The sequence below is a fragment of the Tachypleus tridentatus genome, chromosome 2, assembly GCF_004210375.1.
Source record: "Tachypleus tridentatus isolate NWPU-2018 chromosome 2, ASM421037v1, whole genome shotgun sequence".
Taxonomy (NCBI): Eukaryota; Metazoa; Arthropoda; class Merostomata; order Xiphosura; family Limulidae; genus Tachypleus; species Tachypleus tridentatus.
The window spans coordinates 121,352,779-121,370,362 of NC_134826.1; the positions used below are offsets into that span (position 1 = coordinate 121,352,779).

A 17,584-nucleotide genomic window follows, 5' to 3' on the forward strand; every position below is an offset into this window, starting at 1 on the left:
TGTGACCATTAGTTTATCGTTACTTGTAATAAAACATATTCTGCATGATAATTATCATTGTAAAACAATCTCCTTCTAGGTTAGGTGTAAGTCTATGAATTTATAACGCTAAAATCAGGGGCTCGATTCTCTTCGGTGAGCATTACAGATAGCCCGATGTGGCTTTATTTTAGAATAAATAATGTGAGATTTTTATTGGAAAAAATTTTCCTCTTTTTTATGACCTTTCTAATTTCCAATAGGTATTGAAATAAATATATATTTACTATTAAAAACACACACGTTAAAGAACAGGATAAATTCATTATTTATAAGCTTTTTGTTAATATTTATGGCTTATAAAAACAGGTAAAGCAATAGATATTTTAATAAAAATGTTAAAGTTGCCCCCGTCCTTACAAAATACAGTGGATTTCTTCCTCGTAAAGGTCGGACCGGCATGGCCAGGTGGTGAAGGGACTCGAGTCGTAATCTGATGGTCGCGGGTTCGAATCCCCATCACACCGAACATGCTCACCCTTTGAGCCGTGAGGGCGTTATAATGTGCGGTCAATCTCACTATTCTTTGGTAAAAAAATAGCCCAAGAGTTTGGCGGTGAGTGGCGATGACTAGCTACCCTCACTCTAGTCTTATACTTCGAAATTAGGGACGGCTAGCGCAGATAGCCCTCGAGTACCTTTGAACGAAATTCAAAAAACAAACAAATAAAAAATAACTACATACAATATATATCTCAATTAAAAGTCCATCTTGCAATGGTCCTTATCGCATTCTTAGTTTATATCCCTTTTTCCACATAACTTTGACTTATTTTTATGTAAACATGTTGTTATGATGTAAATTCACAGTTCAACTTGTTTTCTCACATCATTGACTCAGTCGGGTGTGCTGGCCCAGGCATGGCCAAGCGTGTTAAGGCGTGCGACTCGTAATCTGAGGGTCGCGAGTTCGCATCCCCGTCGCGCCAAACAGTCGTGGAGGTGTTATAATGTTACGGTCAATCCCACTATTCGTTGGTAAAAGAGTAGCCCAAGAGTTGGCGGTGGGTGGTGATGACTAGTTGCCTTCCCTCTAGTCTTACACTGCTAACTTAGGGACGACTAGCACAGATAGCCCTCGAGTAGCTTTGTGCGAAATTCAAAAGCAAACAAACAAACAAAAACAGTAGGGTGTGACTCTGGACAGCGCACCCAGACTGCAAATCAGATGGTGCATGGTTAACGTCATGTCGTAGCCAAATTTACCCCTCACTTTGAAGTTGTAAATGCACTACAAAACAACTGTTAGATACAATTATTCCATCAGACAAAGGTATTCCAAGTGATGTTCATTAATTAACTTTGCTTTGGTCTATCAGATGAAAATCAGGGACGGTTACTTGAAAACAGTTATTGTGTAACTTGCACGAAACAATGGAACAAACAAATGTCACTTTATTATGTTTATATATTTTTCTAAACATTTAAACGTAAATCTTCAGTACGCCGTGCTATTTTTTCTCGAACAAAAAAGGATGTATTTCGAATCGTTTAGGATTAGATTTCAATGTTTTTAAAATCACTCGTTCCTTTTTAACTACCATTAAAAAGGGGAGGGGGGTTGAGAATCCACCTTTTGTCAACTTTTCAGTTATCAGTTTATTCTTTGTGCGTATATTTGTTTTCAGAGAGGAATATGTCGCTCTAAATACCACGATTACGTTGTTCATTGAATTTATTTTCGTACCAAACAATAGAACGTGAAGACAGCGTGTTTGTTTCGTTGAAAATCGGACTCATCTAAGATCCTTAACTAAAGAAGCGTGAGCAATATACGAAACAAAACAATATTTCAGACAAATTGCAACACAGATCTATTGAAATATATATACATACATATATATATATATACATGTTGAAAACGGGTATAATACAAAATATCTACAATCAAGAAGAAAATTAGATATAGTGTTTCGGAACAATTCTTCATGCTTGCAAAGGGTAACGACTTATTACACAGTTCTAGTTGGAACGTTGCCAGTCAAAAGGAAGCGCGCGCGCGCGTGTATAAGAGGGGAGGGGGAATGTTTTATAAACATACACGTTTCAGTATACTCATCACTTAACGAATGAAAAGACTTAAGGGTTCGAGATACAAACTTTAAAGGACGTACATCTGTCCAGATATGACAGTTCTTGTTATCCATATTCTGTTTTGGAACATCGTAATGAGTTGTAAGTAATCAGCAAAGCAACTCCACGTTTTTATCTGTTAACAACTTTATTTATATCTTTCTTTACTTAGCATGAACATGTACATGTTCATCTGCTTAAGAAACTTTATTGAACAAATATGATATAATTTACATTTATGGTTCAATTTTACCTTCAAAATGAAAGTTTTTATGTTGTCCAGAACACCAAAACTATTGATCAAACTTATTAATAGCCCATCTTCCGAAACGCCCGGGTTTAGGGTTTCTCTTTTTCGTTGCCATGTTTTTTGTGATCCATGTGTTTCATACAGTAGTAATAAGTAGTAAAATTATATGCAGAAACAGCAAAATGTCAGTTTAATCATTGAATAGGTTTTTATTCTTAGGTGAATTAATATTGTAATAATTTGTAATCTGTAACTAAAATTTAAATATTCCGATACAAAAATAAACTGTTTTTAATTCAGACAGTAATATATCGAATACTTTTTATAGGTGAGTTTTCAAACAAGTAAACTTTCATTCGTCGTTTCTTTGTTCTAGGATTTTTAATTAGATCGGATGCTAAGTAGTGACAGTTTAGTATGTTTGTACTACTGTAATAAAAACTATTCATGAAATCCAGTAAGCTATTGTATCTTATTGTTGTAATAATCGTTTATACAACTGAAAAAACTGACCTTTTATTGTACGAACTACTAGTAGAATTAATATGACTAATTACGAGGTAAAATACTTTTTTACGTCTCGTTGATTCAGTATACAATATATATCTGTGAAGACCGATTTATATCTATCTATACATTTTTTTTCGTGGCGATCTGTGCAATCAGTCTTTCTCAAAAAAATGTTAAATTAAAAATCCTTCATAAAAGCTCGCATCTTTTTCACCTGATTCCAGACCCTTGCGGGTAGTTTAATAATTGTTAATGATGAATGATTTTTTGTTTGTTTTGAAGAAGTTACTAGCTCCAAGACCAACTATTCTACATTTAAAGGAACAATCTAAAGATGTAGGAGTTTGCGAGCTAAAATCCATAGAAACAATGAAATGTGTAATTCAGGAAAATTTTATATTAATTTGGAGTAGTGTAATAAATTTCATTCTCTATTAATTACCATCTAAAACACATTTTAAATAACTTTTAGCTATAGTAGCTATTGTCTTCTGTTGACAAGGGTGATGTTTTGGTCTAACAACGGTACCTGATGTTTAGATCAGTCAGTTGTAATAGTTTAGAGCTTGTGGCACAGCGGTATGTCTACGGGCTTAAAATGTTAAAATCCAGGTTTCGATACCCGTAAGTGGCAGAGTATAAATTGCCCATTGTGTAGTTTTTGTGCTTAAGTACAAATAAACGGAGGCCTAAGAACTTTAACGCACTATTTAAAAACTATGTAATTTTTCATAACTAATCAAAGTTTCGTTGATGATAATTAAAATCAGGTTAGTATATAAAGTAATTTGAAAGACTGCTCCAACACTAGCAACCGGGTTTCAATACCCCAGGCAGGCAGAACACAGATAGTCCATTGTGTAGTTTGTAAAAATTAAAAAAGGCTAATTAGTTATTCAGAAATTTCATCTATGACCCGATAAAAATAAGATTGAAACAAACGTTTTTTTCTCTATAATATTTAAGATATCTGTGAAAAGCTATTATTTTTTATGTTAGATGAATGACTTTAGTATTCAACCCTTATCTTCAGAAGTTTAGTAAATACTGTGAAATATTTAATATTTTGAAGAGCTTAACATGCTATAAGGATTAGCTATAAATTCTAATTTTAATCTACATTTTGACTTATATTAGTGAAAATTAGGAAGGAACGCTGTATTAAAAGATGTAAATAATTATTAATATTTTCATGGCCTTTTGGAACAAAGTTCATGATTAATTGCCAAATAAAAACAATAATTAATTTTAATAAATTTTCTTAGGGTTCTTAGTAAATGGAAGGACACTAGGTGATAGGACAATAGACCTTGCTTTAACGAGGAAAAAATTGGGAAAGGTAGGCCTTTCAATGTTCAGAAGCAACAGCGTTATATTCTGTTTATGAATGTATATTATTGTTAAGGTAAAGTCATACTACTAATAGTACGTTAGAATATATATTAGGATAATACTATCTTGTTGATAATTTCAAAGAAAACTGAAGACATTTTATTTCACATATTCATTTTAATAGTAATATAATCATCTTCTCCAACTTTTTCTCTGAGTTCTATTTCTAGAGTAAGCTTACTTTGAATGTTTAAAATCACTTAGGCTTATGTTAGTTACATCCAGTTCATTACTTCTAGCTTATAATAGTGAAGTATAAATTGGATTGTTTGTTTTTTTAAGTTAAGCACAAAATAACACAATGGGCGATCTGTGTTCTGTACACCATAGGTATTTTGTACTGGACCCTTACTTCACTTACCAAAAAATATATTAAAAAATAAAATCTCAATTTTGATTGAATTTCTCCCAATTTTTTACTCCGCACCGAAATTTTATTTTAAAGAAAAATATTTATTTTTTATGGAACTTTTCTAATTTAGTACATTGATAGATATTTTCAACATACAATTAGAAGTCCCATTTAGTACAAATATAAGACATGCGTGCAACACTTTTCAACAAAAACACTCAATTTTGATCAAACCTTTTGCGCAGGCCTACATATAAAGTCACGTGAGAAATCAGTCTTAAAATTTTACTATAGTTTCATCTGAGAGTAAGTGTTACATTTTTAGTTTTTTCATTTGGTTGAAGACGGCTGAATATGAGTAGAAAAAATATAGAGTGAAAACACATACAAATATATAAATATTAGTTAGTCAAAACAAACTGTATAAGCAGTTTCTAGTTCAAGTTCTCGAAATAATTATACGAGTAGACGGTTATTATTCATTACCAACGTTTAAACATAAATTTGTTAAATTTTCCAATTTAAAAGGCGTTTAGCGTCATGGGATATTATCTTAAGCAATTAGCGTAAATAATGATGTTTGATACAGTTGTACTGATTGCATGGGAGTGATGACAAGAAACTGTTAATCTAGATTCCATGGCGTCACTATAAAGGAAGCTATTAACGCTATTTTAGAGAGGAAAACTACTGTCATATATATTTTTTAAAAATCTGGTTGGTTGTGTATAATATAGGTCTCTTCCGAATAATAAGATTGCTAAAAACAAAAAACAAAGAGACACTCTAAAGAAACCAACATTAGCTCTGGGATAGCTTTTTCTGTTTTGAATTTCATGCAGAGCTACACGAGGGCTATCTGCGCTAGACGTCCCTAATTTTGCAGTGTAAGACTAGAGAGAAGGCAGCTAGTCATCATCACCCATCGCTAACGCTTGGGCTGCTATTTTACCAATGAATAGTGGAATTGACCGTCACATTATAACGCTCCCATGGATGAAAGGGCGAGCATGTTTGGCGCGACGGGGATGCGAACCCGCGACCCTCAGAATACGAGTCGCACGCCTTAACCCACCTGGCCATGCCGAGCCTCTTTTGAGTGTCACTTTCTTACTTGTTGTTATTTATTGATGTGCATTGACAAAAAAAGACATGGTATTTAACCAAAACATTTTAAGTGTGAATAACCGATTCAGTCAAAAAAAAAAGATTAAGAATGCGACTTAAAGGAATGAAATTAAAATTGGCTGTCAAACTTGTAGCTGCGTTTGTAGCATTGATAATAATTTTACAGCAAATATTCATTCAATAGTTAGCCAGACCACATTTCTGGTACAATTTGGGGCTTGATGGCGAGGTAAACAAAACTTTGGTCTGGCTAACTAATGAATGAATATTTACTATAAAATTATTATTAATGCTATAAGTATAGCTGTTAGTTTGCCGCATGATTAATACATTTCTGAAAACACTTTTTTCTTTCCACCTAAGAGGGCCTGGCATGGCCAGGTGGGCTAAAGCGTTCGTAATCTGATGGTTTTGGGTTCGAATCCCCGTCGCACCAAACATGTTCGTCCTTTCAGCCGCCTCTCGGTGTGGATTCCTGTACGTGGTGAGGGGACCTTCCAGGAAAGGTTCTGTTCTTTCAGTTTACCTCCTCTGGGATCTAAACATCCACCCCCCTATTTGCCGAGCATGACAACCCGTGTAGGGGAGGAGAGAATCCTGGTGGTTGAGGGGTTCAACTCTAACACACCAGTTTGGCCTTGAATTCCTGTAGACGGGCGGCCTTGGGGTGGCCCATCTTGGGTGAATCGGCTGGTTCACTCGGGCTAGGGTTAAGCAAGTACCAGTGTTGGATGTTCTCAACAGGTGTTGTGGACATTATATCTGATGCTGGTGTTTGGGTATAGTGCTCACGAAACCCTGGCGTTGCTGCAGTGTCCTTGTTTTATATTGTAGTGCATCCTTCGAAGGGCTCCATGGTGGGTGGGGTCAGTGGGCACCAAAATTTCCCTCTCTTTATTATGGATACTCAAATTAAAAATCTCAATAAAATAGTGAAAAATCAGTCTATAGGTAAACGACCATGTATTGAAGATTCTGAGCACTACCTGTTGTACTTCATTTTCTTATATTGCATTCACTTTGAGACAAACCTTTAAGGCAAATGTCTTCCTTCTTCATTTAGAAGGGACTAGACGGACTTGCTGGCTCTCCAAAGTCTGTAAAGAAGCTTCGAGCTGGTGACATATTGGTAGAAACATCCACATCTCAACACAGTGAACTCCTCTTACATTCAAAGGCAATTGTGGATATACCTATTGAGGTTACACCTCATGCTACTTTGAATTCATCACAAGGAGTTATTGTTGAGAGGGATTTGAAGAACATCCCCGAGTTGGAGAGTCTCGCTGGTTTCTCCACCCAAGGAGTTTCTGCAGTGAGGCGTATCTCCACTCACAAAGATGGAATTATGGTGCTTACCAATGTTCTCATTCTGATATTTACATTACCACGTCTGCCTGCTACTATCAAGGCATGTTATCTTAATTGCAGAGTACACCCTTGTGGAATTAACTGAAACAAGACGGAAAATTATGATTTAAAAAAAAAATTGCATTTTATTTCTGAGAATCCAAAAATTACTCACAAATTAATACATGATATGACCGCCTTTATTTTTCAGAAGATTATTAATCCGCTTTGTCATCGAGTCCACGAATTGACTGCAATCTTTACTAATTTTTGGATCGCGGTACCACACCTCAATTATGGCCTCAATTAGCTTATCTTTCGTAGTACAGTCTTTTCCCCGAAGTCTTTCTTTACAAATCGCCCAAAGATTTTCAATAGGATTTAAGTCAGGAGAATTTCCAGACCAGTCCACCACCTTCATTCGTGTTGTAGTCATAAAATTCTTCACAAGTTTCGATGTGTGGAACGGAGCTAGATCTTGCTGAAAAATGCGAGAACCATCTGGAAATCTCTTTCAATTCTGGAACGACTCTTCTCTGCAAAATTTCGATGTACTGTGGTCCTCGCATCATACCTTCTATGAAATGTAAGCCTCCGACGCCATAGTAGCTGAAAAAGTCCCAAAACATCTTCTTAAAGGGATGTTTTACGAACTGATTGATGTGTGATTCTCGAAGTTCATCACCTGGATGATCTGCGAATATGCAGACGTCTTTGACCCTGTACGAAGAAGTGAGTCTCGTCACTGAATAACACCTTCCTCCATTGTTCTTGCGTCCAGTTCTTGTATTTCAGACCCCCTCGATACCGTTTTTCCTTCATTGAGTTGTTAAGAAGTTGTTTTTGACTGGTCTCCTTGCCCTTCTAACGCAATTGCGAATGACGTAATATTCCTCAAACTTTCGTCATATATCACAAAAATAGATCGACCGTACAGGAAAACACAGCTAATGACGCCATTTGTGTGAAAAAATGACTATTAAAGGAAATCAGCGGGTCCAGCGAGTCTACACTGGCCACCATGCTGAAAATATCGTAAAATGACCATTTGTTTGAATTAATTTGCACAAGGGTGTATGGCCATACATTCCAAACCATCTCTGATGTTTCCAGTGTCAACGGTTCGGTCACTCTAAGACGTTATGTCGTGGTTCCTTGACGTGTGCTCGTTGCATTGGCAAGGACCATGATGCCTGCGAATGTGAAACGGACCCTCATTCCATCAACTGCAATGGCTTTCACCCATTCTACTTTCGTTCTTGCCCTAAATGGTTGGAAGAAAAAGAGGTGCAGCGTTTGAAAACGATTCATAACATTACCTATCTTTAAGCTCGAAAACTGCTGTTCACTACTTCATCTCGAACGAATGCTGCTGCATTTCATTCCACAACTACTGTGGGAGTACAGACAGATGTCTCTGTGCTTCCAAAAGAATCGTTCTTCAAACAAATGAAAAGTCTTTTGACATCCATGGTTAAGAAAGTTGATGAATCAACTTCAACGCCTATCTCTGTCCCTTATATACATTCCACCAAACCCCAAGATCCACTTCCTTTGGTTCCAGGTACAGACATTTCCTCGGATACATCTTCTTCTCTCACCCCAAGATGCAAAACAATCATTCGTTCACGTCCTCAGTCTCTGGTATCCCCTTCCAACAGCAAAGACCTGCCAAACTGATCCAGGGCAGGATCCATTAAAGACAGTAAGGAAAAAAGACGTGGTCGTAAATAGAAGGGTTTTCCACTCAATTCGCCTACCCGTCATTAAAAATGGCCACCCTGATACAATGAAACTGTTGAGGTTTACGTTTTAATCTAGATGACATCAAAACACTGATTGCTTTCTACCATCCTATTTGTTTTCCTTACAGGAAACATTTCTGAAACCTTCAATAGAGTCTCCTTTCGGCAGTTTTCTTTATACAGAAATGACAGGCTGTGTGATGGATGAGTGCATGGAGGGGTGGCACTGTTGGTTGATCAGCATGTGCCCACCCTGTTTTTTCCACTCGACACACCCTTGGAGGCCGTAGCCATCCGTGTTTCCGTGGGTCATACCATCACTGTTTGTTCTCTCTACCTGCCACCTAGAGCGACATGATTAATCAGACCTTGATGCTCTCATTGAAAGTTGCCGTCTCCCTTTTTAATCCTGGGGGACTTTAATGGACATCATCCCTCTGGGGATGTGCTGATATTTATAGGAGGGGTCGCTCTCTGGAGCGTATGCTCTCTGATCACAACCTTTCTTTTCAAGCCATCTGTAAGCCATGAATAGACGACTGTGTGGCAGCAGTAACTGACTGTATTATACAAGCAGGTGCTCAATGTATTCCTAAAACCTCGACACGTTTTATACTATATCCTCGTCCATGGTGGAATCCTGCCTGTCACATGGCACGGAAGGCTCAAAAACGAGCCTGGGATACTTTCCGTAGATATCCGACACTCTCGAATCACATCGCTTTCCAGTGCACATGCTCGATGGGTAAGACTTCAAAGCCAGAAGGAATCTTTGACTAATTTCACAACCAGCATATCTTCTACTACCAGTCCCAAAGTCATATGGGACAAGATTCGAAAGGTCAATGGGCAATATAACTCTGCCCCTCTCTCGATCGTGCTCTCTGATGGCCAGGAAGTAGGTGATACCTGGAGCATCGCCGATACTCTAGGTGAAAGCTTTTGCCAGATATCTAGCACTTCTGCTTTTTCTTCCACCTTCTTAGCCATCAAGATTCGGGAAGAACAATCACCTCTTTCCTTTCGAGCTGATTGTCTCTATGACTATAATCGTCCCTTTACATTGGTGAAACTCAAACTGGCCCTTCATCAGTCTGGCAGTACATCAATTGGACCTTATGATATACACTTTGAAATGCTGCGCCAGCTATATCCTGCTTCTTTTGCTATTCTTCTGATTGTTTTTAACCAGATCTGGCAGGACAATGTTTTTCCTGATGCTTGGCACCAGGCTATTGTCATACCTTTCTATAAGTCTGGAAAGGAATTCAAGATTCCTTCAAACTACAGTCCAATTACTTTGATGAGCTGTCTCTGTAAGACTTGAAACGTCAACCAGAGAAGCCTTTCTCAAATGACAACATCTTGTATCAATATTATTTAAAATTGAGAAGGCTTATGATACAACATGAAGGTATGGCATTTTGCGAGACCTCCATATATATGGGTTATGTGACCATTTGCCCATTTTTATTAAAATTTTTAATGGATAGGAGATTCCAAGTTTGTGTGGGTTTGACACTTTCCCGTTCTTTTCTACAGGAACTTGGAGTCCCTTAGGGCTGTGTTGTGAGTGTCACACTTTTCAGTACAAAAATTAATGCCATCATTGAACAATTCCCTCTCGCTGTTGCAAACGGGCTCTGTGTCGACGACTTTCACATCTCATGTCAGTCGTTGAACATGAGGTATATTGAGTGGCAGCTACAGACTGTCCTCAATTGTTTACTGAAGTGGACCACAGCAAACAGCTTTACCTTCTCTCTCTTAAAAAGCGTTTGCATGCACTTTTGCCGCCAGGGTATTCATTCTGATCCTGAACTCCGTTTCACTGAAGTTATGCTGCTTGTGGTCCCTGAAACTCTTGGAGCTTATCTTTGACCATAAGCTGACATTTATAACACACATCAAGCAGCTATAGGTCAAATGTACAAGAGCACTGAAACCCTCATTGTCCTCTCTTCCACCACTTGGGGAGCGAATCGACGTTCTATGCTAGAGATATGTCGTGCTCTTATTCGATCGAAACTTGACTATGGATCACTGGTCTATGGCTCTGCCAGACCATCAGCCTAAAACACTAAATCAACTAACCAACCAACTTTCCAGCAGTGGGGGCGTTATAATGTGATGATCAGTCCCACTATTTGTTAGTAAAAGAGTAGCCCAAGAGTTGGCGGTGGGTGGTGATGACTAACTGCCCTCCATCTAGTCTTACACTGCTAAATTAGGGACGTCTAGCGCAGATAGCCCTCGTATAGCTTTGCGCGAAATTCAGAAGCAAACTTTACACCTAAGATGTTTTTGCTTAGATATCTTTTTAAATACTGAAGATATATATATATATATATATGTTTGTCATAACTAAAAAGAAGCCGAAACAGAAGTAAAAAACAACAAACACCCTACACTAATTGAAAGGATCCCAGGGTACAAGCGATAATATGGGATTTAAAATGTACCCTAAGTTTTGGAGGTGATTATATAAGTAGGACCCGCATTGCAGTTGGGATACACCGTCTATCAGTTTTAACTTCCATTCTCCAGTCTCACATAAAGAAATAAAATAAAGGAATAACAATAGAAATAATTTTAAGGGGTGAGTTATAAGGAAGCAAACAGTACTGTAACGTAAATGGTGAACGGTACTTGTTGCTGACTGGCTGCTTATCCTCTGGTTATTAATTTACAATTAGAAACGGCGAAGTATAATTTTAGCAGTTTTGCCATAAATTCAAAAGAGAACAATATTAGTTTTTATTTCAGTCTTCTAAGTGTTTCTGTAATACTAATTTTATATACATACGTATGCACTACAAATACCATACCACATCCAGTCATTAATTTCTGTAAGCCCAAAGCTACGTAAACAATGTGCTACTTGTGCTGCGCTTACCTCGGATATCATACTCCGATTTTAAGCGTTATATGCCTATAGAGTCATCGCTGAGACCCTGAAGAACATGTTTTTCTAAATGTTTTTACAACAATTATAGTGACTTGTTATTACGTGGATTTCAACCAACCGGGAAGATTCATTGAATTGCTTTAACAATATGAAATTTCTAAGAATATCAAAATAATGTTGAGAAACGTCGGTAATGTTACTAAATAAACAGCAAAACACTATTTGTTTTCTACCTTAAGTTAATTTATAGCTTTGCTCTTTTTAAAATTATTTACTTATTGATTATACATTTCTTATGGAGCATTCAACACCTACGTTTGATAATGTGTTTCAACAAATCATTTATTCTTATAGCTGGATTTCAGTCTCTTTGGAAGTCAGAACAGTTCATCTGGAACTTATAACCTAGGGTTAGGAGTAGGTGGAAAATTACTGCAGAGTAAAGATGACAGAATTGGAATAGGTGTTGGAGTATTTATGCAGCAAGGGGTGAAACCGTTCAGTGTTGGGAGATTATTCTCAGGAAGTCCTACGCTGGGTGTTGGTGCTGGTTTCAATGTCAAATTAGGAAAGAAAAGCAATGTTAATGTTGGTGTGAGTGCAACTAAAGGGCTGGAAAAAGGACCCATTAGTACTGTAGTTAGAGTCCAATATAAATTCAAACGGTCAGTAAAAAATAAAAAATAATAATATTGTTTTGATCAACATACATTGGAGCATTTATAATAAATTATGTCGAACATCAAATTAACATAATTTTCAATTCAAATTTATCACATAAACCATTATAACTGATTATTTGCCATTTTCAATGTACAAAGCAATATGAATTAACTAACACTTTATTTTTCGTCGGTTTCGTTTGAACTTGAGTTGGATTAGTACTTTTTTCTACAGTGATTTATACTGATATTGCTGGTATGGTTGTTTTTACTGGTTCGGTTTCATTGTAAATTTTCTTTATGTATATAATGTTCCAAATGACTTCTCTTTGGACAAATAATACCGTTTTCTTACTTTTTTTAAACCAATGATAAAAGGCAAACATTATACAAAAGCCGATCACTTCTACGATACTTTAGGCTTTTCCTCGCGATACGGTAATAATAATTTTTGCCTATTCAGTAGTTAGAACCACGATAGTCTAGTAAATAGATATTTATATATTCATATTTAAATATCACCATCATTAAATGAAAAATTAAAGTATAAATGTTGTGTAAAATGTATAGACATTTTGTAAATGTTAATAAAACTTTTTAGGAATAGTTTGATTATTATTCCTTTTCGAAAAAGATGTAAAAAACCAAGATAGGCCTAATTTATTAATTATTTTATTTGTGTGTGATTGAAAAAATACTAAACGTATTTTTAATGTGTATAATACATAACGTTTTATTACATTCACTAACTTATTTTTGTATGACAAATTATAAGGACTTTTTAACATTATACGTGAATGATTTTTTGTTGCTTCGCATTGTACCGCAGTTTACAACATTTTGTGTAAACTAAAAAGAATAAATTATTTTGATGGTTTGTATAACACAATGCAAGCTCGTATGTGACTTATTATACAGTTTTTCTTGTTAATCAAGATTTAACTCACTCTGAACTACTTTTTTTTTTACCAAACGTCGCTAACTATGTTAGCAATGCACTTAAAATTTTCGCAAACTTTGTTTATGCAGTAACAAAATAGCTTATCACATTATGCAACAAATTAACACCTAAGTTGTGCTTAGATTTCCGCTGGCCCTGCGACAAGTCTGAGGGCATGTAGTGCCAAAAGTCAGGTTGAGATACCAGCAGTGAGCACGTTAACAAATAGCCTATTGTGTAGCTTAAAAACACGATCAACGACAAATATATGTATACATTACTGCGCAATTTTATAAATGAAATTTTCCCACATGTATAAATTAACTTTATGGAACTACTCATTATTTAAAAATACTGAAATAATTTTAATTCCGTTAAATACAGTAATTATCAAGCATAGTCTTATTAGCCTTCCAAAAACAGAACCATGAAATATATTTTCATAATTCGTCCTCGAAATTCGTTTTATCAACTATTAAGGCTTATTGCACGGTTCGTGAATGTCTAACGGTCACAGCGTTTTTTTCTTAATTACTGAAAACGACTATAAGAAACGCCCTCTATAGTACCACAATGTGAAACGTAAATTGATTCAGTGACCTGGTTCGTTAATCTCAACCTTTATGGTAATATAAAAGAATAAAATAAAACCTAACACTGTATAATCAGCATGGTCAAGCCTGCCCCGACATAGATTTGCGGCTTTTTGTTTTTAAACATTGTTGACTCTATTTATTATAATTGTGCCGTGTTAGTTGTAATTGTAAATTCAATCGGGAACAGGATATTTCAGAAGCTTTTATGGTACACATATTATATTAGGTCTTTATTGTAAGGTGCGTGTGTGTTTCTTATAACAAAGTCACATCGGGCTATCTGCTGTGTTCACCGAGGGGAATCGAACTCCTGATTTTAGCTTTATAAATCCGAAGACTTACCGCTGTTCCAGGAGGGTCGATTTTACTGTAAACCAAAAGTTATAAATCATTAGATAGATATTCACAATCATAATATCAATGTATATTTAATATATATATAGATTTTTATTTTATCACAGTAACGTATATAAACACAAACAATGCCAAATCGAGGCCATTCGTGTATAATAAACAAGCAATATTGAAATCGTTGCGAGGACAAACCCGTGCGTGTAAAACGAAACCACGTGACGTTTAAACTTAATGTTCAGTAATACGTGATGTTTACAGATAAAATATCCTACTAGATGATACAATAAAATAGCAACACTTTTTTATGAATAACTTCATGTTTAAAAAACCAAATATCCTACGTTTAACTTTAATTTCAGCACACTTATTAACATGTATACACACTTCCACCCCTCAAAGGGTATTTTCATAAAGCTCCTATTTGAATCTTAATGTAAAGGAATGAGCGAGTGAGAACTTTCTTTCATATTTACTTGAATATCTTTCTACCAGTTATACTGTAAAAAATATATAACTAAATATTTTCGTTGCTACATCTTGCTTGGTACAAAGATCACATTAAAGTATTTGTAAGCCACATTTTTTTTGCAATAATATTTACGCATATATAACACTCTAATAATAATTGATCAATCAGAGAAGATAAAAAATCTGGAGTCCAAAATTCAATTAGTATGTATCTGTAAATTATTATATTTTTCGCTTAAGTTTCCTGTCTATTTCTTTTACTGATAATAAAGACCTGGTTCCTTAACACCGTATAAGACATCCAAAGCAAAAAAAAAATCACTATTTTTTTCTAGAATACAGAATAAATATTGTAAAATACGCTGATGTTTTACATCATAATTATAAAACTATTTTATAAAGCGACAAACACACTAAGTAAAGTACAAATCACACTTTTGCAGGATTAAAAAACAGTCCTCAATTCAGGATAACCACATATAATATGCACAGTTTCAGAAGGAATGAAAATTGTAGCGATTTTCTAGCCTGTATTAAGCTATATTAGAACAAGCTACTGGGTAATGAAAATGTATTTTAAAGAGAATCAGCTGACGATATGTTAGCTTTAAACGAATTTTAATTTCGATTTTATTCCGAGCACCCCGAAAGAATGAAGGAGAAAAGAAAAACTTAGACGAGAATTACTTTATTCAAGTATGAAGGTTATAGGGATCTGAAAAATACACTTATTAAAGAATTATTTAAGTCAATGATTAAACATTTACTCATTGTATCCGAATTAGCGTGTGTGTGTAGCAAAGCCACATCAGGCTGAGTCCACCGAGAGGAATCGAACCCCTGATTTTACCGCTGTACTAGTGGAGGACTATCCCAATTGGAAACTAATATAATGTGTAAATATAGATTTCTCTTTGTTGATAAACGTTGGCAACATTCTTTAACTTTGCCCTGGAATTTTCTTTGTTATTTTGTGAAGGTTAAATTATCGGTATTTCATTCATTTATTTTCATTTTTAAAACAGCATAAATGTTTTTATTGATTAATTTACTTGGGAGTCGTTGCTTTTTGCATCCAAATGCTATATAACTTGATAATAGATGTTAAATGTTGTGCATTTCTTCAAAATAAAAGTAGTGGAGTGAAAATATCTCCGTGGGCGCTTATATATGTAGGAAAGTCATAAATTACGCGTGTTACACGATTTCACACATTGAATGTGCAGAAACCACAGCAATCTCCTCTAACTCGGAGGTGTCAAGAACATTTATAGTGTATTGAATATATATATATAATATCATATGAAATACATTATTGTAGTTAAAATAATGTGCAAGCGTATTATTTAGCTGCATAATCTTAAAATGTGTCGAACATTTATGTTTTATTCGTTTAACACAACCACGAAAGTTGTACTATGCAAGAGGTTCATTCCTTAGCCATGCCCTCCAACGGTTCAGGATAGCGCTAAAAACAAGATTCGATACTCGTAGTAGCCTAATTTGATTTTAATTTAAGATTATCAGAATCAAAAAAGTATTATAACTCCATAATAAACCGCTTTCAAATGTGCACAATATCAGAGTACATATTTATATATTTATGTTTCAGTAATTGCACCATAAACAGACACAAGTGAATGAACTGCTTGGTGTAGATCAATTCGTATAATAGATAATACTGTAGTAAATGTTTGGTTGGTGTTTAATGTCTTATAAAATCAGTTTGTTATTAGTCATTCATCCGTTAAAATGACTCAGTACAATAAAATAAGTACGTTTGTAACTAAGGGCAAAGTCATGGGAGAAACGACTATCGTAATATTTTTTAAAAAGTCCAGAAGGTCTACTATCTTATGATTGTGAAATACACCCGACTCTTTTAATACTTGAATACTTTTGTTTCACAAGTTATTTTTAAACTAAAATAAACCACATAAATTACTTATATCGAAGAAAGGGTCTTAACTTCTGTTAGAACGACTTGTCCTTCCCTTGTGTACTCGTGTGAAACTACCATGAACTGACACGAAAGTAGAACTGTGTGTATTATTTATTTTTTCTTTATTTTTTTTCTGAAGGATATTAAGTTTTAAATAAGAAATTCCCAAATGTAAGCGGCGTGCTTATGGAGCCACAGTCGTTCATGTACAGTGCAGTGTGTTGAACAATCCGGTTAATTCTTATAAGCGCACTACGAGGAATATTATAAGTCATGCATACACCTACAAACAGAGACAGAAAGAACAGTTAGAGTATCACTATTATCCGCCGAGTGGTAGTGACTTTGACAAGAACACAAACGCTTCTGTGATCATCACTTACATCTGGAATGGATATAAATAGATTAAAATGGCTCAGCCTTCGAGTGTATGAACTTGCTGAGAAAATCAATGGGGAGCGGAAAAATGATGGTAGAATTTTTTTCAGCCGCGATGCTGTTCAAAGTCGACAGGTAACGGAGTTGTATAGCCGCCGATGATTGGGAGATTATGTCCGCTGCATCCTTCAATGACTGGGACGCTTTGTGCTCTCCCTCTGCAGCAATTACCTAGGTAAGAGTTAAAGTTTCTCTAAGAAAGTATTCTTTTACATGCAATTTAGATTAAGTTAATTATTAGTACTTATAATCCTAATATTTCAGTTGGTTTGTTCGTTTGCCGTCAAACACAAAACTACACAATGGGCTATCTGTGTTGTGCCAATCACAAATGTTGACACCCTCTTTGTAGCGGCGTCTAAGTCCGCAGACATGTCGCTGAGGGTATGGCATTTTAGTAGCAACCAACACAGAAGTTTTGAAGGAAATATAAAATA

General features: G+C 35.5%; 2 protein-coding genes across 3 annotated transcripts in view; one reads left to right on the forward strand and one right to left on the reverse strand.

Moving 5' to 3' along the window:
- The first annotated feature begins 2,095 nt into the window (after window positions 1-2,095).
- LOC143236495 (uncharacterized) lies at window positions 2,096-13,267 on the forward strand. Its single transcript, XM_076474794.1, has 3 exons — window positions 2,096-2,214; window positions 4,138-4,211; window positions 12,102-13,267. The coding sequence occupies exons 1-3, from the start codon at window positions 2,166-2,168 to the stop codon at window positions 12,432-12,434; spliced, it is 456 nt and encodes a 151-aa protein (XP_076330909.1). The 5' UTR covers window positions 2,096-2,165; the 3' UTR covers window positions 12,435-13,267.
- A 469-nt stretch (window positions 13,268-13,736) lies between these two features.
- Window positions 13,737-17,584, reverse strand: part of LOC143244979 (band 7 protein AGAP004871-like) — a 30,963-nt gene continuing 27,115 nt past the window's right edge. The window contains exons 8-9 of one of the 2 annotated variants that reach the window (XM_076490617.1): window positions 17,093-17,318; window positions 13,737-14,312 (exon numbers count right to left, since the gene is read on the reverse strand). In XM_076490617.1, coding sequence (XP_076346732.1) covers window positions 17,115-17,318 — 204 coding nt within the window. In that variant the 3' untranslated portion in view covers window positions 13,737-14,312; window positions 17,093-17,114. Of the gene's footprint in view, window positions 14,313-14,404; window positions 17,319-17,584 lie in introns of those variants that run through there. The other variant, XM_076490616.1, reaches the window with a different exon arrangement.

Bases quoted from the DNA above. Each gene is read 5' to 3' on its own strand.
- LOC143236495 (XM_076474794.1), top strand. From the start codon at position 2,166: ATGACAGTTCTTGTTATCCATATTCTGTTTTGGAACATCGTAATGAGT. The intron at 2,215-4,137 runs GTAAGTAATCAG...AAATTTTCTTAG, and splicing joins TTGGAACATCGTAATGAGTT to GGTTCTTAGTAAATGGAAGG. The intron at 4,212-12,101 runs GTAGGCCTTTCA...TTATTCTTATAG, and splicing joins CGAGGAAAAAATTGGGAAAG to CTGGATTTCAGTCTCTTTGG.